This window comes from Corylus avellana, chromosome 6 (genome assembly GCF_965113065.1).
Source record: "Corylus avellana chromosome 6, dhCorAvel1.hap1.2, whole genome shotgun sequence".
Lineage (NCBI taxonomy): Eukaryota > Viridiplantae > Streptophyta > Magnoliopsida > Fagales > Betulaceae > Corylus > Corylus avellana.
In genome coordinates this window covers 18,563,858-18,586,243 of record NC_142495.1, presented here as the reverse complement: position 1 = coordinate 18,586,243, position 22,386 = coordinate 18,563,858, and the positions used below count along the sequence as shown (strand labels likewise).

Here is a 22,386-nt window from a genome sequence, read left to right as displayed (position 1 = left end):
ACTATACCCGAATTTTGTGTTATGATTCACCTGATATTCAATCTATCCATCAAATCCATGCAAATAATATTCAATTTTTCCATCAAATAACATACATCATATCCATTAACATCAATCACAAACTATCCACCAAAACTAACTTCAACACACCATAATGACACAAATAACATAATATATATACACCAATCACAAACTATCCACCAAAACTAACTTCAACACACCAAAATGACACAAATAACATAATATACACCAATCACAAACTATCCACCAAAACTAACTTTAACACACAAAAAATGGCACATACTAACATAATATACACCAATCACAAACTATCCACCAAAACTAACTTCAACACCAAAAAATTTCACATACTAACATAATATACAGTTCTTCACAAATACAATTACATCAACTTATACACAAGTGTGAATAGCCTCAAATTCTCAACCAGACTATCGATCATTGCCATCCATAGCATCCTCTCGATGATGTCCATTACCTGCAAATGATAAAACAAACAATATTCACCAATAAAACAACCACCAAACAAATAAAATCCACTAACTGCAGATGATAATACAAACAATCATTGTGCCCGAATACAAACAATCACGTCGGTAACGTGAAAGAAAAATGCCCGAATATTCACCCAACTCAGTTGTTAATTATTCCACAGTAAATGATATAACTAAAATAGGTAAAACGTTGAAGTTAGCAGAAAATTCATATAAAAAAAAATAGAAAAAAATTAAGTCAATATATATATGCATGGTCACAGAGCAATCAATAATATATAGACATGAGAAAATGAACTTCGTTTTTCCCATGGCAATTATGTGAGATATATGATCTTTTTCAAGTTTTCCATTGCAATTATAGAACTTCCATATAGGTTATTAATGTTGGGGGTTCAATGGAAGAGATGATAAACAACAGAGGAAAAGCACCCTCTCTAGCATTGAGTACATTTATATCTATTTATATTTACAGTTACAAAATTAAGTTTATGAAGAACTGTTCTTGATGATATTGATATGCATGTATTGCTTTGTGCCATGCAGTTATATCCATTTATACGTGCATGAATAACTCTAAATAATTATCTCAACCAACACTATTTCATAGTAGACCAAATTGAAGCCAACAATTTGAATTATATTTATAATGCATGCAGCATTTTGATAATCTTCCCGTAATATTTTAATTTGTTGATGATATTAACACATAGGAGTTTATATATATTCAAATCAAAATAAATTAACTACATAAAATTATGATACTCATCTACTGTGAACTTGATCGTTTCATACTCTCACGCAATCACATACACTAGATTCTTAATATTCTACAAGGACCATAGTGGTTCATCTCATAATACAAATAAACACTTCAACATGCAAAACTCTAACCCATATCCATCACCAAACCAACCATGATATATAAACCAAATTTAAGCAAGATTTACAACATCATTAATTATTTAGAATGACTACAACATATCCAAACTCTTAGTTTAGTAGTTCATATATATATATATATATATATATATATATATACATATATGGACAATTCTAAAACTAAATTGACTACTAACAAATGTCATACCTGATCCACTGTCGACCGACGATCGCACCATCGCAACAGGTGGGGAAGCATTGTCTGGTGGAGTGTACAACCGCATCAGTTCCTCGAGTTGGCGGAAACGGGCATCAAACCTTGCCTGACGTTCAGCCTCCTGTTCAGCTACCTGTCGAGCTACCCGCGCATTGTTCTCGGCCAACAACGCATCTATCTCTTCCTTGTGCTTCGCCCTCTCCGCCTCAAGCGCTCTATCAAGTGTGTCTTGTGATATCGTGGAGTACCTGGCGTTTTCTGACTGTGCCTATAACGGTGTATAGTATGAGCGTATGGTCCCCTGCACAGGCAGAATATTTGGTCCAGCCATCCGAACCCTACCGGCATACTCAGGCTTATTTCCAATTGCCTGGTCAAATGCGTCGTTTGGCGCCCACCTTACCGTTCCCTCTGTGATGCTAGACGATGCTGTAGGGTCGGTGGGTATAAGCTCCTTCATCCGTTCCTGTTTGTCACATTAATTATTGAGTCAGTGGGGCGCACAACTGTTAATTGAAAATAATTTATGAAATATACAAGCAAAACAATATATGAAAGGTGAGTAGTAGCATACACATCTCTCCTTCACAATATCATTCGGATATGAACCGTTCTTCTTCGTGTGTGAACGGACGTAATTTTGTGCACGAGTAGGTTAATGGCCCAAACGTTCGGCCTACAGATAAAATAGGACATACATATACGATATTAATATATCAAATGATGACATGTACGTTCACATCTATAAGTAGCGCACAACTGTTACACACTTACCTCCTCATATGTCAACCTGGCATAACTCTTTGATCCGGTGCAATGTGGTGAATAATTTAATGCTCGCAATGTCTTCATTTTAGTCGCATACTCCTACACAGTTAACAGTTTTAATATGTTAATACTAACGCAATTACGTACAATTAATGACACTACACAACACAAATAGTTTAACTCATGACCTACCCTATTCTCCTGGGTACACCATCTCTCCAATAATATATCCAAGTCGGCGGCATTGTACTACCCCAGCCTCTGTCCCCCTAGTCTTGCCTGTATAGTGTCTGGAGTATCTTCCTCGGTAATGGCACAAATTTTTTTAAGATCATGCCTCCAAGTCCGCAGCTTGGAGCCCATATCCCAAAATGCTTCATCCTTGATGGCTTCCAAGTTGTACTCGGGCGGGACGAAAAAGTATGCCTGCACAAGATCAACATTGATAAATTAAAAAAAAAACTTAAAATATGTGTATATGCATATAGATATAACCACACATATATATTTGCAACTTAGAGCGTATATATACATATATACATTACGAGTGTTTGACATATTATTAAAAAACATACCATCAAGGCATCCCAAATATCATCCTTGGTACGGTCCGGTACCTTCGACCAATCGTCCGGTATTCGGACAAAATTGCCGCTCCTTACTATGTCCCCGGTCATCCGCCTAAACCTCACGGCGCTAAATCCAACGGGCTGGAATGATGCATTGTACTCCAGTATGATCCGTTTGCCAGGGGGGAATCCCGGCCGCCTGTGCGAGTCTAGAATGGTGCACACCTCAATAATGGTGTTTCCTTCAGAATCAGTACCTAACAAATTAAAAATTAGAAAGGTAAGTAATTTCGAATTCAATATTAACTAACATGTAAATTAAAACCTAATATGCACGACATTAGAGCATATACACTTACTTATGGTCCGGACCTGCCGAGGGCCTAACCGGTCGCCGGGAGCAGGGTCGGTGGGCTGCGGGTCATCCGTGGCCTGTGCCCCACCAACCATGTCTTCTGGGGCCTGTGTCTCACTATCCTCCATACCTGCTTTGTATTTTTTTAGAATGTTTAGAATTCTCTGAAGTTGTAGTTGTAGTTAAATATAATTAATATTGCACCAATATAGTTAAAAATTTTCAAACTTATGAATCTTTAAAACAAAACAGGCGGGCGTACCTGCGCTATGCTGGGTGTCTAGCCGCTCGACATCGCCCTCAGAACACTGTCGTAACTCGCTGTCCCAGTACGAACCAATCCGATACCCCATCTGGGCCATGCCTACCCGACTGTATGGAGCATGGACAGAGGTCTCCCCTCCCATAGTACTTGGAAGGACTGGTCGATATCCTTCCTGTATCCCTAGAAGTTGAGCAACGTCTTGTTGCTCGCTGTCATCAAGTTGGCCTGCCAGAGGCCCAGGCGACATAGACTGCCGCAATACAGACGAGCCCCTGCGTGCTCTCTTCTTCCCCCTAGTACTCATGGTACCCTGTAAAAAAACACCACAAACCCAATTAATTTCGTATACAATGTATGAAATATTCACTACCTTAAGTATGCATGACTCATAATGGTACATGAGATATATATCAGATTTTAGCAAATGCACAGCTTAATTAAGTGTGTTGATGTAATGTGCATGTAGTGAACAACTACCAATCTAAACATAAATATAAAATTAATTATATTAATATATATACATACGCTTCGGTTGGATCTAAGTCGTGTCTGACGTATTCGATATGATCTTGTAGATCGTGATCAAAATTTCTGGGCAATATGAGAGGCTCACACTCGTGGTAGTTGGCACATGAATCTTGATGTCCTTCACCCTGACCAACGTCGTATATGTTTCTAGGTTTGGTTGTTACTGCGCAAGCCCAATCTGGGCACCTATCATCTTGTACGTAAAATACCTGGTCAACTTGTAAAGTTAGCACATACGGCTCATCAGAAGCTAGTTCTCCCGTGTGGACTAGGTTTTTTAAGTTGACAAGTACTATACCATACTCATCCACCTTGTACCCCTTGTCCCTGGTGTTGTCTGCCCAGTCACACCTAAACATTACGTACTTAGTCCTGTCGTAATACTCAACTTCAAGTATTTCCGTTAACTTCCCGTAGTACGTGTCGCCATCAAGAGTCGGCACACACACCCCGTTGTTCTGAGTCCTCTTTCCGGCATCAGATGTAATAGTGCGAAATAGCTTGCCGTTAACCACATATCTATTGTATCTGACTGCTGCCTCCCTCAGCCCTCTACAATGCATTACCAATTTCTCACCAAGTTCCTTCCTGGATTGCTCGTCCAATCGATCGACCTGTGAATATATTACGTTCAATGGAAACGCACAGTTACTAACTTTAGTTGATTTTAAAAAACATAGCACGCAAATAACTTCGACAATTGCTCTAGGTAAACATCACATTATTCTTACGTAGTCACGGTACCACTCGCAAAACAAGTCATAATATTGGGTTTCCAACTGAGCCTCTGTTGTTCGTCCCCTATTGCATGATCGCCTAAGCGTATCCATGTGCATCCTACAATTCGAAATTATGTTAATTATAATTCAATACGAACAATATTGTCACAAGTTCATTGAGCATGCAAGGTGCGGGCAAAAGATCTCGACTTACGTCCGCAATTGATGAAACTCGTCCAAGTTGAACATAATATACCGGTGTATCTGTGTCATTGTGATTCGGTCGAGGCGGACTCGTGTTCCATTTCCCTTTGAACCATCCGGATTTCTTTGTATCCTATTGTGAAAGGTTGGTGTGTTCTCTAAATATCTCGAACAAAACGTCACCAACTCAGTTGCTATGTAGCCCTCCGCAATGCAGCCCTCAGGAGCCGCTTTGTTGCGCACATTAGATTTGAATACTCCAAGGCTCCTAAATATGAACCAATACATATTTTCAGTTTAGTTAGTACTTGACATGTATTGGCACCTAAAACCAAAAAATGCAAGAATATCCATAAACACATTTTACCTTTCTGCCGGATATATCCATCTATACTGTACTGGTCCACGGAGTCGGCATTCACGGATAAGATGCACGACCACATGAACCATACTCGTAAAAAAGCTTGGGAGAAAAACCTGTTCCATCTTGCACAACGTGATACAGACATCACACTGTAGTCGGTCAATATCATGTTCGGTCAATGTTGTTGAACATAGGCACCTGAAGAATGTGGACATCTCAACAAGAGGTCTAACCACGTTGCTTGAAAGTGATCCATGCAATGCAATAGGTAGAAGCTGCTGCATCAGTACATGACTGTCATGACTCTTAAACCCCGATATCGTACGGTCCTTAAGTCGTATACAACGAGAAATGTTCGAAGCATATCCGTCGGGCACCCTTACATTTCGTAGCACTTTCAAAAAATGTGTTTTATCATCCTTGGACATCGTGTGGGTAGCTTGTTGAATATAGGTCTTACCATCCTGCGGGTCCACAAATGGATGAAGTGTACGTCTCAAACCCATTTCTTGCAAATCTAAGCGGGCGCCGAGGTTGTCCTTTGTTTTCCCTGGAATGTCTAGTATTGTACCAAGTATGTTGTCCATCACGTTTTTCTCTATGTGCATAACATCAAGATTATGCCGCAATAAATTATCTTTCCAATACGGCAACCCAAAGAAAATAATTTTCTTCTTCCACACCACATTAGAAGTATTCGTCTTCTGCTTCTTTCTTTTTTCTTTCTCAGCCTGCCTTGCCTGACCGGCGTTCTCATCCCCAAACACCATCCCTTCTAATTGGCTTATGACTTCATCTCCACTTGGCACATCAGGGGCACATTCTAGCTCTACGTTGCCGTCAAATGTTCCTTTGTTCCGCCTCCACGGATGATCCATGGGCAAGTATCGCCTGTGCCCCATATAACACCATTTATGGCCATGTTTTAACCATTTCGAACTTGTCGAGTTCATACAGCAAGGACATGCCTTCTCACCCTTGGTAGACATCCAGACAAATCTGCGTAAGCTGGGAAGTCATTAATTGTCCACATCAACTGCGCTCGCATAACAAAATTATTTTTTTTGAGACGTCATATGTGCGTACCCCTACATTTCATAGTTCTTGTAACTCCTCAATTAAGGGTTGAAGGTATACATCTATATCCATTCCAGGTGAACTTGGGCCCGGGATAATCAATGATAGTATAAAAGATGTCTGTTTCATGCACATCCAAGGAGGCAAGTTGTAGGGCACAACCATTACAGGCCAAGTGCTGTGAGATGTAGTCATGTTCCCAAATGGATTAAATCCATCCGAGGTTAGTCCGAGCCTTACATTCCTGCTGTCCGATGAAAACTCCTGATGTAAGTTGTCGAATGACTTCCATGCTTCGCCGTCGGCTGGATGCCTCAATACGCCATTGTTAGTGCGGCCTTCTGCATGCCACCTCATAAAGCGTGTTGTATGTTCTGACATAAACAACCTCTGTAGTCGTGGTATGAGTGGAAACCACCGCAACACCTTCACCGGAGGTTTCTTGCCCGACGATATGGGTTGACCGTCCTCATCTAAATTGATTGCTTCACTCAATTTAGATTCTCCACATACGGTACATGAATCCAACTCTTTATTGCCCTTCCAGAATAGCATACAGTCATTACGGCACGCCAGAATCTTCTCATACCCTAGTCCCATGTCTTGTAAAAACTTTTTCGCCTCATACGTATTAAGTGGCAAAGTTTCATTACTCTCAGGCAGCAACTGATTGATGAACTCTAGGAAAGCCGAGAAAATCGAGTTACTAAGTCCACCAACACACTTCAAGTTGTACAGGTGAACAGTCGCACTTAGTTTGCTATGTTTTGTCCCAGTATGAAGTGCTTTCTCCGCCTTTTTAAGTAGGTTGTAGTACTTTAGTGCATCGCCTTCAGCGACTTCTTCGGTCACAATTTCCTCACCCCCTTGCACCACGGCCTGAGGCTCACAATTGTCTTCCCTGACTACTTCGTGCATGCCGAATAAATCACACAACATTCCGTGCATGTCTCCACCCTGATTTGCGCTTGCACCCGCATCTGAGGCCGGGCGATTAGAATTAGACCCGGTTTGAAGACCCTGTACATGCTTCTCACCGTGATAGAACCAAAGTGTGTATTCTGGCATCATTCCTTTTCCCCCTGTCAAGTGGTCGAATAAGATACCCGTCGGGTGGCGCCGGTTATTTCGACAAATCTTACAAGGGCAATAGATGAATCCATCAGGGGTTCTACAATTACTAAATGCAAACTCCACAAATAATCTACACCCGTCTCTGTATTCCCTCGTACCCTTAGACTTTGTCATCCAACTCTTGTCCATTTTTATCTACGTACATGAATTAGGAATAAATACATAAGACTTAAAAATTGTATACCTAATTTCAAGCACATGCATGTATATAAACATAAACCGAAACCTAAATATTTGAACCACATTAAAAATATAAACCTATATATTCTCATATAGGTTTAAATTGTTTATGTCCAAAATATATACATATTCATGCGTATCTACATTCATCCGTACTGAAGGGTGTATTTATAACCCTTATCTATTATAATTAATCTACAAAAACCAAATAAAAAAAAAATACTTGATACAAAATTTAAGCATTTTCTTTGGTGGGGACCTTAAACAAAATAATTCTAGCTAGGTTATTTTATAAGGTTGTTCTAGTACATCTACCGAGCTAGGTTCATTATGAGGACCCTAAATACAATAAATATAGCTTAAATGTCATTAGACTTTGGCATTAATTAGTAGGTGATGACATGCATGGGTCATACAACTCTTTTGTTTGGTGTATTTATTTATTTTTTATATGATATATATAAAGGTTAAAAGAATTTTGAGTGTCTTGCAAATATGGTAAATGTTTTCGTAATATATATTATTGGTCCGAACGTTTCTTCGGTTATTGACACATTAGATTAATTTCTTTCATATTAATCACAATTGTAACAAAATTCCAACTAGTTTTTAGGTAATATTAATTTTAATGCGTTATATTTCAACTTTTTTTTTTTTTGAAGAAAAACTTTACTGGTCTCATTAAAATCAATCCAAGATTACAGATTGCTCTCCTCGGATGGTCTCCGAGATACAATCAGGGATTTCTCCCAGCCACTCCCTATTTATTCCCATACCCGCAGCCAATTTTGCAAGGTGATGAGCTGCAAAATTAGCTTGACGTCCCACAGAGTGACACTCCCAAAAAATGAACTGGTTTAGTAGAGATTTCGCATCAGAAACTAAGTGGCCAAATTTGCTCCAATTTTCTTCGCTCGAGTTCACTGCTTCTACCACATTTCTTGCATCACCTTCCAAACTTATGTATTGCACGCCCAGCAGTTGACAGAAACGGACAGCATTTACCATGGCCATAGTCTCCGCAGTTGTGGCATCCATAATTCCTTCACTGATTTTACACTGGCCGGCCATAAAAACTCCCTCATGGTCACGAACCACTACCCCCATGCCAATTCGTCCACTGTTACGGTTGAGTGCTGCGTCCCAGTTCACTTTCAGACGACCCCTCGGAGGTTTCTTCCACCTGACTTCCGCAATGGCCCTCTGACTCTGCTGCTCATTACTGTCTCCTTCCTTAGCTTGCTCATACTCCAAAACTGCATTGGTAGCCCTCCTAATCAAGATATTTGGGTGATCAAACTTTCCCCCATGGATCAGCTCATTTCTTCGGAACCAGATTTGTCGAGATATTCCCACAAATTTTTTAACTTCATCTTCAGTGCCAGTCCTCATAAACTCTTCAAAAACATGGATAAACGCCGGCCCCTGCATTGAACTCTTCTGAAATTTTTTGCAACTCGCCCCCCATACGTCCATAGTAGAAGGGCACGACCACAGTATATGTAGCGATGTCTCAGCCTCCAATCCACAAACCGGGCATAACGGGTCCTTTACAATTTTACGCCGCAAAAGGTTGTCCCGAGTTGGTAATATATCTTGACATGCACGCCATATGAAGTTCTTCTCCACATTTGGAATATTTAACTTCCAAATCAGTTTCCATACATCACTCTTATGTAAACCCATTGAGCATCCAGCCTTATCTCGATCTTCCACCTCTTTAGCCAGGTGATAGGCGCTTCTTACCGAGAAGATGCCATTGGCTGTTCCCCTCCATATCAACATGTCTGCTTGGTTGGTACTGCTAAGGGGGAGGGATTGAATAGCTACAACTTCCTCCTTGTTGAACAACTGTCCGAGGAGTCTTGAGTTCCACCAGCCAGTATCCTCATCAATTAAAGCACACACCTTGGAGTCATGAAATTCCGGAGTTGGGGGGGATTGGATCCTAAAGCTGTTCGGCAATTGTACCCACTTGTCACCCCAAATGCAGACCTTAGCTCCATTACCTATCCGCCAGAACAGTCCTTCATGTATAAGATCTTTTGAGCTGATAATACTCCTCCAAGCGTACGAAGGCTTCGTTCCCACAGAAGCATTCAACACCTCACACCTCGGAAAATATTTAGCCTTCAAGATCCTTGCCACTAGACTATCAGGTGATTTCCAAAGGCGCCACACTTGTTTGGCCAAAAGTGCCTTATTAAAACACCCAAATTCCCGAAACCCCATTCCTCCCTTCGCCTTATTAAGTCCCAAACGTCCCCAACTCATCCAATGGATTCGGCTATCATTTGTTTTGTGACCCCACCAGAATTTCTGCATCAAAGAGTTTATGTTATTACATAACTCTTTTGGGATTTTAAACACGCTCATACTGTACGTCGGGATTGCTTGCACCACCGCCTTCAGTAAAATCTCCTTTCCCGCCTGCGATAGAAACTTGAGCTTCCAATCATTAAGACGTTTTTCAACCCGGTTTAGAATAGTCTTGAACTCCTGTATTCGAGACTTCCCAACCAACGCCGGAAGTCCCAGGTAGGTATCATATCTTTGGGTTGCCGGAATAGCAGCAATTGCGAGAACAGCTTCCTTGTCTGCAATCGTCGTATTGCGGCTAAAGAAAATTGCAGTTTTGGTAGCATTCAACTTTTGGCCGGAAGCTCGTTCATAGAGCTTCAAGACACCAGTCAAACGGTGCCAGTGTTCAACATCAGCTCTGCAAAACAATAAACTATCATCAGCGAAAAAAAGGTGATTCAAGCGAGGGCCCGTCTTAGAGGTAGGAACACCCCTCAACGGTCCTTCACGATCCCCTCGGGACAGCAGGCCACTAAGAGCTTCCGCACAGAGAATAAAAAGGTATGGCGAGATGGGATCTCCTTGACGTATACCCCGTGTGGGAATAATTGGTCCCACAGGGGTTCCATTAACCAACACTGAAAAATGAGCCGTACAAACACACATCATGATAAGATTAATCCATCTATTTGCAAACCCCATTCTCCTCATAACTGCCTCCAAGAAAGACCATTCCACCCGGTCGTAAGCCTTGCTCATATCCAACTTGACAGCCATGAAACCTTTCTTCCCATACATCCTAGATTGCATGGTATGAAGAGTTTCGTAAGCTGCCAAAATATTGTCTGTAATAAGCCGCCCTGGAATAAAGGCGCTTTGGTATGGTGAAATGATAGCGGGCAACACTTCTTTTAGCCTGTTTGCCAACACCTTAGAAATCAACTTATAAAGGACATTACATAGGCTAATAGGACGATAGTCCGAGATAGACAGAGGGTTATTGGATTTAGGTATCAGTGCTATATACGTAGAATTTAATTCTTTATTCATCACTCCAGAATTAAGGGAAAAAAGTACAGCATTGCAAACCTCCGGTCCAAGCAAATTCCAATTTTTTTGGAAAAAACAAGCATTAAAACCATCCGGTCCCGGGGCCTTCATAGGGGCCATTTGATGGAGAGCACAGCTGACCTCCTCTTCCGTAAATGGTCGCAGCAGCCTCATATTCATATCGTCCGTGATTCGTCGGTCGATGGCCCCTAAGCATTCCTCCATGCAATCCGGTCATCCAGAAGTAAATAATTCTCTGAAGTAATCTACAAAAGCATCTCCAATGGCTTCTTGAGTCTCCATACAGTTTCCTGCTAGATCACATACCATTCGGATTGAATTGGATTTTCTTCGCTGATTTGCACATGCATGGAAAAAGCGAGTGTTTTTGTCTCCATTCCGTAGCCACTCTACCCTCGCACGTTGTTTCCACTTAAGCTCCTCTTGCTCCATTAAAGACTGCACCTTAAGTTTGATAGTAGAAATTTCGGCAGCATACTCCGGTCCCTCTTGCGCTAGTAGGCCAGCCAACCGAGAACTCAGATTTTTAATTTCTGTTTCTGGTTTTTTCTTTTTTTCCTGCCACCTTTTCAGCTCCACTTTGCACCTCCCAAGCTTTTTAAACAGGCCTCCCCATTCGCCAACTCGTGTGTGTCGTGGGTTCCATGCAGAATTTATAACTTCTGCATAGGTCCCATCCAACACCCATGATGCTTCATGAATAAACCGCCGTTCTGCTCTTCTCCTTCGCCACTGTTCATGGAACACCACAAACAAAGGTAAATGATCAGAACAACTTGAACCCTCCACCAACATTTCCGCCTGGGGGAATAGGGAGCTCCATCTATCATTTGCGACAGCTCTATCCAAACGTTCTTGAATAAAAGCTTCGCCCTCCCTCCCATTATTCCATGTATATTTGGGTCCCCTAAAGCCCATGTCCACTAACTCACAATCTGCCAAAGTAGTGTGGAAGTCAGCCATTAAACCTCTGTTTCTGCCATTCCCTCCCCATTTTTCAGACAGAAAAAGGATTTCATTGAAATCCCCCACACAAATCCAAGGCTTAGGATCCAAAGTTGCAAGATATCGAATAAGGCCCCAAGCTTCTTTCCGTTTACTCGCCTCCGGGTGCCCATAAAAGCCCGTAAATTTCCACCATCCCATCGAAGGTTTTGTGCTTACTTTTGCATTAATATGACGCGAACTGTAGTTTTGAACCTCCACCTCAATTGTTTCTGTCCATAGGAGCGCCAACCCCCCGCTTTTGCCAACACAATCAACAACTAACATATTGGGAAAACCCAACCTACTTCGAATCCGCTCCATTTTATTTTTTCCCATAATCGTTTCCATGAGAAAAACCATTTCGGGTTTCTTTGCCTTCACCAAACGGCAGAGGTCACGAACTGTCCGGGGGTTCCCAAGCCCCCGGCAGTTCCAACTCATTATGCTCATTGCGGTCGGAGGGGCTGAGAACCAGCCACCGCCACTCCCGATCCAATTTCATTCTTTTTTGTTGCTTCTGCTAACCCCACTTGTGATGAGTTACGTCCCTTCTTTCCCGAGACAGCTCCCCCTCCCTTAGCATCACCCGTCTTTCTTTTCCCCAACTGTTCTACTGGAGAAGACTGACTGGCCTGGGAGACACCACGGGCTCGCCGCTTCCAAGATAGTGTTTTTGTTTCCTTGCATGGGCCATTTTTCTCACCCAATGACGTTTTGGCCATATTTTTTTCCACATCAGCAAGAGTTGGGCCAGGACATGCACTACCCGTTCCCCCCAATTCCACGTTGCTTTCCCTTCCATTCTTTCCGTGATAGACCGACGCTCCCTCATCATAAATTCTGCCTTCTGAGTCCGCATCTATATTTGGCTTCTTTCCATTTAAAGTCCATTCCTCTCCTCCCTTTTCCATAACGGTTTGTACATGAGTAACGTCTTCAGCATTAGCATTAAATGGCGACATTTCTCTCCAAGCTGCAACGGATTCTTGCCCAAAGTAATTGATTCCTCCATGATTTCCGTAATTAGCATTAATACAGTTATAATGACCATCCTTTCCCTTCTCCGTCGGATCTTTCCCCTTTGAATGAATTTCCGCCGTTGGATTAGCGGTTCCGTTTTCTTCCTCCATCGCCGCCAGCGTTCCATAGTAGGCTCCACTATCTTCACCGGAAGTAGTCTTTGTCCCCTCTCCGGCCATACTTTTCATGCCTGTCCCTGTTCGGTTTCCAGACATGGACTGATCAGTCTCCATTCTCTCAGACATTGCATCTGCTCCCCCACGAAATCGCCGGCCAGGTGGTGGTACCCTCAGCCACGGACCATATTCGGTTGCACTCCCTAAAACACCAGGTCCAGGTTTTTTCAAACACCCCATCCTACCATGGAGCACAACGCCACAGTGAAAACAAAATCGTGGGATTCGTTCGTATTGGAAATTAATCCATACCGATGAACCCTCAATTTTTAGCCGCCGGCCCCTAGCCAGTGGCTTGGTTAAATCTAATCTGATTTTAACACGTAGAAACTTTCCCCATCCAATACCATCTTCATCGGTGTCAACCTCCTCCACAAGACCTACCGTGGAACCAATCTGTTTCCCAACCTCAGTTCCCATGCAAGCAAGGGGGAGTTTGTACATCCGCACCCAGAACGCCACCTTCACAAAATCGATCTGCTCCAACGGAGTGACTCCATCGAATTCTGCCACTGAGAATACATTCCCTTCAATCACCCAAGGACATCCCTCGAGAATTCGAGTTTTGTCCCAATAATGCTCGAAATCGATTAAGAACGTGTTTTCCCCTACGACCTTGAGAGTTAGTCTGCCCGTTGGTTTCCACCACCGTATTAGTTGTGATCTGATTATGTCTTTTCCAATGAACCTTTCAGTAAGTAGCTTCCCCACTAAGCAAGATTGTCCTCTGGAGACAATCCCGGATAAGGCTTCATGCTTAATCTCCACCTCCACCTCTTCATCCTACGTCAGGGAGAGATTTCCCCACAATCTAGACAGGTCTTCCTCCATAGAATCTGTCAAACCGTTTGCTACACCCTACGATTGTATCACCTTCTACCACAGCCGTCAAGACTTGGAAATTGTTTTCTTCTCCTCTAGGGTTTGCGTGTCGAGTTTAGGTCATGTCAAGGTAGAGATATAAGACTAATTAACCCTTTAATTTCGTGTTAGATCCATCAACTTGAACAAGCTTATAAGTTCCTCAAATTAACCAAAACTGTAAACCGTTTTGTATGGTTTTTTTTGTTTGAAAAATAATATATGTGGGATAGAATGAAGTAAGAATCGAATTGAATATATTTTGCAAGTGTTTACGTTATGTGTTTAATTATGATTAGACTTGTTAAAAACACTCAAAACAAAAGTGTGAAAAAAAAATAGTGTAAAAAACAAAGTCATGACTTTTTACTTATTCATTTGAAGTCTCTCTAAGTTTGACAAGGTTTGCACGTTTGCCAACTCTTTTTCCCATTAAATCCATGTAATTCGAAGTGAACCATCGTGTGTGAATTTATAACTTACAAATTAATCCATAATGTTTATGGTTAAAAGAATATTAAAAAACACATTAACTTTGAATATTAATTAAACCAAGACTTAAATTAAATCTCTATCAATATTATATGTCACCACGCACTACACGTACTTAATTAGAAGGTCAAACGATATTGAAATGAATGATAGATTAAAATTGACGTAATGTGTTATAAATTCCTTACTAATTAATAAGCCTACATTTTCATTTAAACAAACCTACCAAAAAAAAAAAAACAGAGCCACATTTAAAAAGCAATTATATTTTCAAACAAAAACCTACCTAGCATAAGAAACATCATTTTCCATGCATCTGCATATCCAACGTACAATAAGTAATTAATTAATAGATATTCCTAAAAAAAAAAAAAAATTTAACATCAATTACATGCTCACAAATACTCAATCCCGTACATTATTGAAACATCATGCGAATATATGACAAAATAAAACATAAAATTCTGCAATATACAACACAATGTATATATTTTATATATTCTGCAATAATAAAACAATATATATATATATATATATATATATATATATATATATATACCTGCAGGAGAGATGGAGGAGATTGGCGGAGCAGATTCGGCCGGAGAATCGCCGGAGACGGCAACGGCGAAGTGGAGGTGGTGGCCGGCAATGGGGAGTGAGCTAGCTAGAGAGAGTGGTACGTACTTCGCTCCGGCAGAGAGATAGAGCTGATCATAGAGAAAATGAAGGAGGAGCTAGAAGAAAATGAGGAAGAGTGAGGGAGGAGATAGAAGAAAATGAAGAAGAAAAAAATGCAGGGGCTGGCGGGAGAGAAGAGACGAGTGTAGTGGCTGGAGGGATGAAGCAGGGGAGAGAGGTAAAGTCAAAAAAAAAAAATATATATCAGGGGTAGGTGCATGCGATGGACGGCCAACAGGCGCTGGCCTTCCCAAGGCACGCTCCTGACGTGCCACATGTGGCACGTGAGGAAATCCTGACGTGCCTATGTGGCACGTCAGTAATAAAATTAATATATATAAATATTATTTATATTAATTAAATACATATTAATATATATTAATTTTATATATTTATACATGTTTTTTTAAATAGCATGCATATATATATATACATGTTTATATGTTTATAATATAGTATTAATTATATTAATACTAATATAATTTATGTTTTCCTCTTTTGTATTTCATTTGAGTTCCCATGTATTTGGTTTTATTTTATGTACGTAAATAGTGCGCGCAGTTAATCTTACAAACAACAATTTCATTTTAACGTGCATGGCTCAAACCTAAATGATATATAGCGTGCATGGTTTATATATATATATATATATATATATATATATATATATATATATATATATATATGTGTGTGTGTGTGTGTGTGTGTGTGTTTGTCAAAACTTTAATATCATCGATCACCAATATTGTTACTTTAATTATTTTAATTAATGAAATACCAAATTTGGTATCTCATAATTAAATGAACGAGATCGAGAAAAATGCATGTTATATATATATATATATATATATATATATATATATATATATATATATATATCCTTTAGTCTAATTTGAACCATGCATGCACGTTAAATTAATGTTATATATATATCCTTTTGCATGGTTTTGCTATATATATATATATATATATATATATATATATATACGGTATCTCGAGTAAAACATAGCTAACAGTTGGAAATTAATTTTTTATTTATTTATTTTTTTTTTTTTTAAAGTTTTGAATGTTCAAATGGCACGGGTTACGGTACGTGTTATAAAAGAAAAGTATATATTAAAGTACTGGCCGGTGTTTGTTTTCTAAAAATTAATTTTATTGAATGTTAATTGGGATTCGATCATATTGTACAATATTAAATTAACCTGATAATGTTGGGATCATATATATTATATATATATATTACATATATATATATATATATATATATATATATATATATAAAATGTAAATATATATTATATTTTCTGACGTGTCACTTTGACACGTCAGTAATTATTGACGTGTCAAAGTGACACGTCAATATTTCTTGACGTGTCAGTATTTGACACGTCAGTAAATAATTAATCAATTACTTATTAATTTTAAAATGATGTCAGATTAAATTTGGTTCAAATTTACTGACGTGTCAATTATAACACGTCAGTAAATACTGACGTGTTATTTTCAACACATCAGTAAATGTTGACGTGTAACTTTTAACACGTCAGTAAATAATTTGTTGACGTGCTACTTTTGACACGTCAGCATTTCCTGACGTGCCAAAAAAATATTACTGTTTGCCACGTGAAGAAATGGCCTTTTTTTTGTAGTGTCTTGTCTGCATTCCAAGTGGATTTTGATTATCCTCTTTCACTGAACTTTTCTTTTGTTTATGAGCTCAAGTTTGAAGTCTGCAAGAATTCCCGCTTATGCAGATGATGAGTCTGATCACTTGGCGTTGCTTGACTTTAAGAATCGGATTAGTGAAGACCCACTTCAAATCATGAACTTATGGAATGACTCCGCCCATTTCTGTAATTGGTTTGGTGTTACATGCAGCCCCTCCACTAAAAGAGTCATGGTTCTTAACCTACAAGCTCAAAGATTGTCTGGCTCCATAACACCTTCTATTGGAAATCTCACTTACCTTACTGGAATCAACCTGAAAAACAACAGCTTCTATGATGAAATTCCTCAAGAAGTAGGAAGACTACGGCGCCTGCAGCATCTCAACTTGAGTTACAATTCCTTTGGTGGGAACCTTCCAAGTAATCTAAGTCATTGTACACAACTTAGAGTGCTCCATGTTGTTGACAACAAACTAGTTGGGCATATTCCAAAGCAGTTCAATTTATTGTTAAAGTTGGTTTTCCTGCAACTTGCTAGGAACAACCTTATAGGAAGTATCCCAGCGTGGATAGGAAACTTTTCTTTGTTGTACGTCCTTTCCCTTTATCGGAACATTCTAGAAGGGAGCATACCCAGTGAGCTTGGCCGTCTATCAGGCTTGAGATTTTTTAGTCTTGCTGTGAATAATCTATCTGGTACTATCTCTCCTCTGATTTATAATATATCTTCCATATACCATTTTTCTGTTGCTGCAAACCTGCTGCATGGAAGCCTTCCACCAAATGTTGGCCTTACTCTTCCTAACCTTTAAAGATTTTTTGTCGATCTTAATAGTTTCATAGGGCATATTCCCGTGTCATTGTCAAATGTGTCTAGACTTTACATGCTTGACTTTGGTGAAAATGGTCTCACTGGGACGGTGCCTCAAAATCTAGCAAGTTTTCATGACTTGGTTCATCTTAATTTCTATGACAATAGTCTTGGAAATAGGAAAGTTGGTGACCTGAATTTTCTCGATTTTTTGGCTAATTGTACAAGTTTGAAGGTCTTGGCTCTTGATTTTAATCAATTTGATGGAGTACTGCCCAACTCTATAGCCAACCTTTCCTCCCGGTTGAGGTGGCTTGGTCTGGGTGGAAATATAATACGTGGAGGCATTCCCAATGGGAATGGCAACCTTGTTAACTTGACCGATCTGGAATTACATGGTAACTATTTAAGTGGTCCTCTCCCCAATGCACTTGGGAAGCTTCAGCAGTTATGGGTACTATATTTGAACAATAACAAATTTTCAGGGTCGATTCCTTCCTCTTTAGGTAACTTAACTAAATTGATAAAGCTCTTCATGGATGAGAACAAATTTGAGGGAAGTATACCCCTAAGCCTAGGCAACTGCCAAGATTTGCTTGAACTAAACCTTTCTTCTAACAATCTCAATGGTACTATACCAAAACAAGCTATTGGTCTTTCCTCTCTTTCGATTTATTTGGTCATGTCTCATAATTCTTTAACAGGTACACTACCATTTGAAGTGGGTAACTTAAAAAATCTTTGGAAGTTAGATCTCTCAGAGAATAGATTATCTGGTGAAATTCCTGCTTCCCTTGGTAGTTGTACTAGTTTGGTGAGTTTGCATTTGGAGGTCAATTCATTTGAAGGAGCAATTCCTCCATCCTTGAAGACACTAAGAGGTTTAAACGAAATTGATCTTTCGCGCAATAACTTGTCAGGGCAGATTCCTGAATTTTTTAGCAAGTTTTTGTCACTTAAGCATCTCAATCTTTCTCATAATGATCTCTTTGGGAAAGTGCCAAGTGAAGGGATTTTTTTGAATGTAAGCACAATTTCAATCTTTGGAAATTATAAACTATGTGGTGGTGTCCCAGAATTACATTTGCCAACATGCTACAAAAATAATACACGTGCATCCATGAAATGCCTTGCACTCAAAGTAGCAATTCTTGTCATATAGGGACTTGTTCTATTATGTTTTTTCATCACATGTTGTAATGTTAAAAAATGGAGAAAGAGACCTTTGGCTGCATCTTCCTTAAAGAATAGGTGATTGGCCTGTATATCTTATGCAGAACTCTCAGCATCAACCAATGGTTTCTCTGTGGACAATTTGATCGGTTCTGGTAGTTTTGGTTCTGTATACAAAGGAGTTCTCTCTAGCAATGGAGCAGTTATTGCAGTTAAAGTGTTAAACCTTCAACAACGAGGAGGTTCCAAGAGTTTCGTCAATGAATGCAATTTTTTGAGAAGTTTACGCCATCGTAATCTCCTTATGGTTATCACTGCTTGCTCAAGTGTTGATCATCAAGGGAACGACTTTAAGAGTCTAGTTTTTCAGTTCATGTCTAATGGAAGCCTAGACCAGTGGCTGCATCCTATAGAGGATGAGCAACATCAATGCAAGAGATTGAGCTTTATTCAGAGACTGAACATAGCCATGGATGTCGCTTATGCATTACAGTATATTCATCTCCATTTCCAAAAACCGATTGTTCACTGTGATTTAAAGCCAAGCAATGTCCTCCTCAATGAAGATATGGTAGCCCATGTTGGTGACTATGGATTAGCAAAGTTCGTCATTGACGCATCACATAATCCCTCCAAAAATCAAAGTATGTCAGACTTTTCAATTGCATTGAAGGGTTCCATCGAGTACATTCCTCCAGGTTTGTTTTCAACCAATAACTCGATTCAGGCGAAAGTATGAACGAAAGTTCAAACCTAATTTTGATAGGTCCAAGTCTAATTCTTAGGTTATATATATGATTAAGTATAGAACTATAATATCTAGTGATCATGTATTAATGTATTAATAAACTGCAGAGTATGGGATGGGTGGCCAAATTTCCATACTTGGAGATATTTATAGCTATGGTGTACTCTTGCTGGAGATGTTCACTGGGAAAAGACCTACCGATGACATGTTCAAAGAAGGTCTGAGCATTCAAAAGTTTACTGTAATGGCTTTGCCATATCGTGTAATGGATATAGTGGACTTGTCAATGCCCTTTGAAGAAAATGAAGATGATGATGAGACAAATAATGTTGACATAGAAGAAAGCGCAATAATCGAAGAAGTTGATCATCATTTCAATACCAGAAGCAGAGTGGTGCATTGCTTGATCTCAATGTTGCAAATTGGACTATTGTGCTTTGCAACATCACCTCATGAGTGTTTGCCCACAAATGATGTCGTCAACAAAATGAGGGCAATTACAGACACATTTCCCTGAAGTCCGGCATGCATCACCAATTGATGAAAACATTTATCTTGGTATGTGCATGCTTAGTGGGTTCGGTGTAGGTTTAGCTTATATATCCTAGGTATGCACCCATAGATATGTTCATGTTTGGTGTGTCATTGTTATCATCTGTTTTTTTTATCTCTTATTTCTTATTAAATAAGTGCATGGTAGAATGTTATGAAGTTGTGTAATTTGAACTTATTGGGATCTATGAGAATTATTCAGTTTATCCCATATTCCTTGGGAATGAGACGTCTTTGATAGCTTGGTGAGATTCCATATACAGTTGTGTTGTGTTTTCTTACATCCTGTTGTGTTTGTCATGAGTGCTGCATCAAAGTGGTATAAGCGGCAAAGGCTCCTATTTGTAATTTCATTTCTAGCGCAAGTTTTCATTGTAATTAAATTTTAAATTTTTTTTTAAACAGAAAAAACTCAGAATGAATAAGTTATACTCACGTTCGAGTTCATTCAAAAAATAAATGGATCAAATTTAAACATATTATCTAACTTGATGATAAATTCAAGCTTGACTTGTGATCAAAACAAAATTAAACAAACCGAACTTAAAAATTTAATACTTAGTTTGATGGAAATACATGATGATTGCACGCTCTTATCGGAGATTCGGAGAATGCCCTCTCAAGCCTAGACATGATCATGGTTGGGCCAGGCTCGAGCTACATGGAGTCAAGCTCGGCCCGGCCTGGGAACAAGAGCACCAGTGGCCCTGCTTGGGCTTGAATACCAGGTCGAATAGGATCCGCTCATTTACATAATTATATCGCTATTAGGCCCCACCATTTATATAACCCATTAAGGCCACGCCTCACAGTCACTTACTCACAGCAATAACAGCCACTAGAAACAGATTACATTGACTCACCACAAACAAACAAAACCCTACCGAGTTGCAGCGAGTGAGCGAGCGAGTGATGAACACCCTATCAAGTTCGTCCTCCAAGATCGTCGTCGACAAGTTCGTTGTTTCACCGAAAGAGTTGTTTCTTAATAGACCCGAACCTCGTGTTTTACGGTCAAGTGAAGTTGCTGATTTCGGGTTCTCTCATTCGATATATGTGCAACACAAGGCCATACAACCGGTGGTTGCTCGTCTCTCGTAGGAAACCCAGGTCTTGTCGGTCTCTAGAATCTCCTTATTGTTTTTTGGTTCTTGTTGTTTTTTGTTTTTCGCTTTTGTTTTGTGCGAGACCTTTTCTTTCTTCTTCTTCTTCTTCTTGCAGCTGCTGAGCAGAAACACACTATTTGGTTCTCTGTTTTTGATGAGCAGCTTTCAAGCTGTGTGGTTAAGATGTGTGTATATATATATATATATATATATATAAAATAAACACACCCACAAACGCTTCCTTTGCTTTCTTTTGATAGATACATATAACCGTGTAGATTGAATCGTATATTGACAAATTTGTATCACATTCTCTGTGCAGGCAGGGTTGAAGATTCAAGAAACTGGTAAGTTGTAGTTGGTCTTTTCCCAAATTGAAGAATCATGTAACTTCTCATTGGTCTTTAGGATTCTCCCTCAATCTCTGAGTCTCAATACCTGGTCTCTGTTGCGCAGATCCATCAAAGAGTACTGTTCATGTCAAATTCCAGTTACAGAAAGAATGCATGTTTGGTGAGCAATTTCTCATGGTGGGGGATGATACTATGTTTGGCTTATGGGACCCTTCAAGTGCGATACCATTGAATTGGTCAGATGGGCAAATGTATGGACTGTGGAGCTGGTGAGTCAGAAAAAAAAAAAAAAAAAAAAAAAAAAAAAAAGGTCAATGTAGAAGATTTTTTTGTTTTTGTTTTTGTTTTTTTTTTTTTTTTTAAGACAAATTGATCTAATACGTAGTCATTGTTGTCAATTAGGATATTCCTATTGGAAAGGCAATCCATTTCAAGTTCATACTAAAAGGAAGTAGTGGAAATACCTGGTGGCAAACTTGTTAGAATTTCAAAAAATAAATCTGTCTTATTTCATAGCATGTGAACAATAATAAAAAGAATGTAAATGTACCTTCTTTGTTAGAAAATGAGTCTGCCATCTTCCTCCCTTTGTTCTGTTGTGTTGTGTGTA

At 39.5% G+C, this 22,386-nt stretch overlaps 2 protein-coding genes and 1 pseudogene across 2 annotated transcripts; 1 reads left to right on the top strand and 2 right to left on the bottom strand.

The window, feature by feature from the left end:
* Positions 1–2,269: 2,269 nt before the first annotated feature.
* LOC148584977 (uncharacterized) lies at positions 2,270–6,288 on the bottom strand. The gene is made up of 10 exons (XM_088517618.1): positions 5,390–6,288; positions 5,033–5,290; positions 4,831–4,936; positions 4,666–4,713; positions 3,569–3,881; positions 3,311–3,436; positions 2,958–3,208; positions 2,662–2,808; positions 2,389–2,481; positions 2,270–2,290 (listed from the first exon to the last, which is right to left on the bottom strand). The coding sequence occupies exons 1-10, from the start codon at positions 6,286–6,288 to the stop codon at positions 2,270–2,272; spliced, it is 2,262 nt and encodes a 753-aa protein (XP_088373744.1).
* Positions 6,289–11,362: 5,074 nt separating this feature from the next.
* LOC132169841 (uncharacterized) lies at positions 11,363–12,586 on the bottom strand. Its single transcript, XM_088517617.1, has one exon. It carries the CDS (start codon positions 12,584–12,586, stop codon positions 11,363–11,365), a length of 1,224 nt encoding a protein of 407 aa, XP_088373743.1.
* A 4,443-nt stretch (positions 12,587–17,029) lies between these two features.
* Positions 17,030–20,282, top strand: LOC132187957 (putative receptor-like protein kinase At3g47110 pseudogene; annotated as a pseudogene).
* The last annotated feature ends 2,104 nt before the right edge of the window (positions 20,283–22,386 follow it).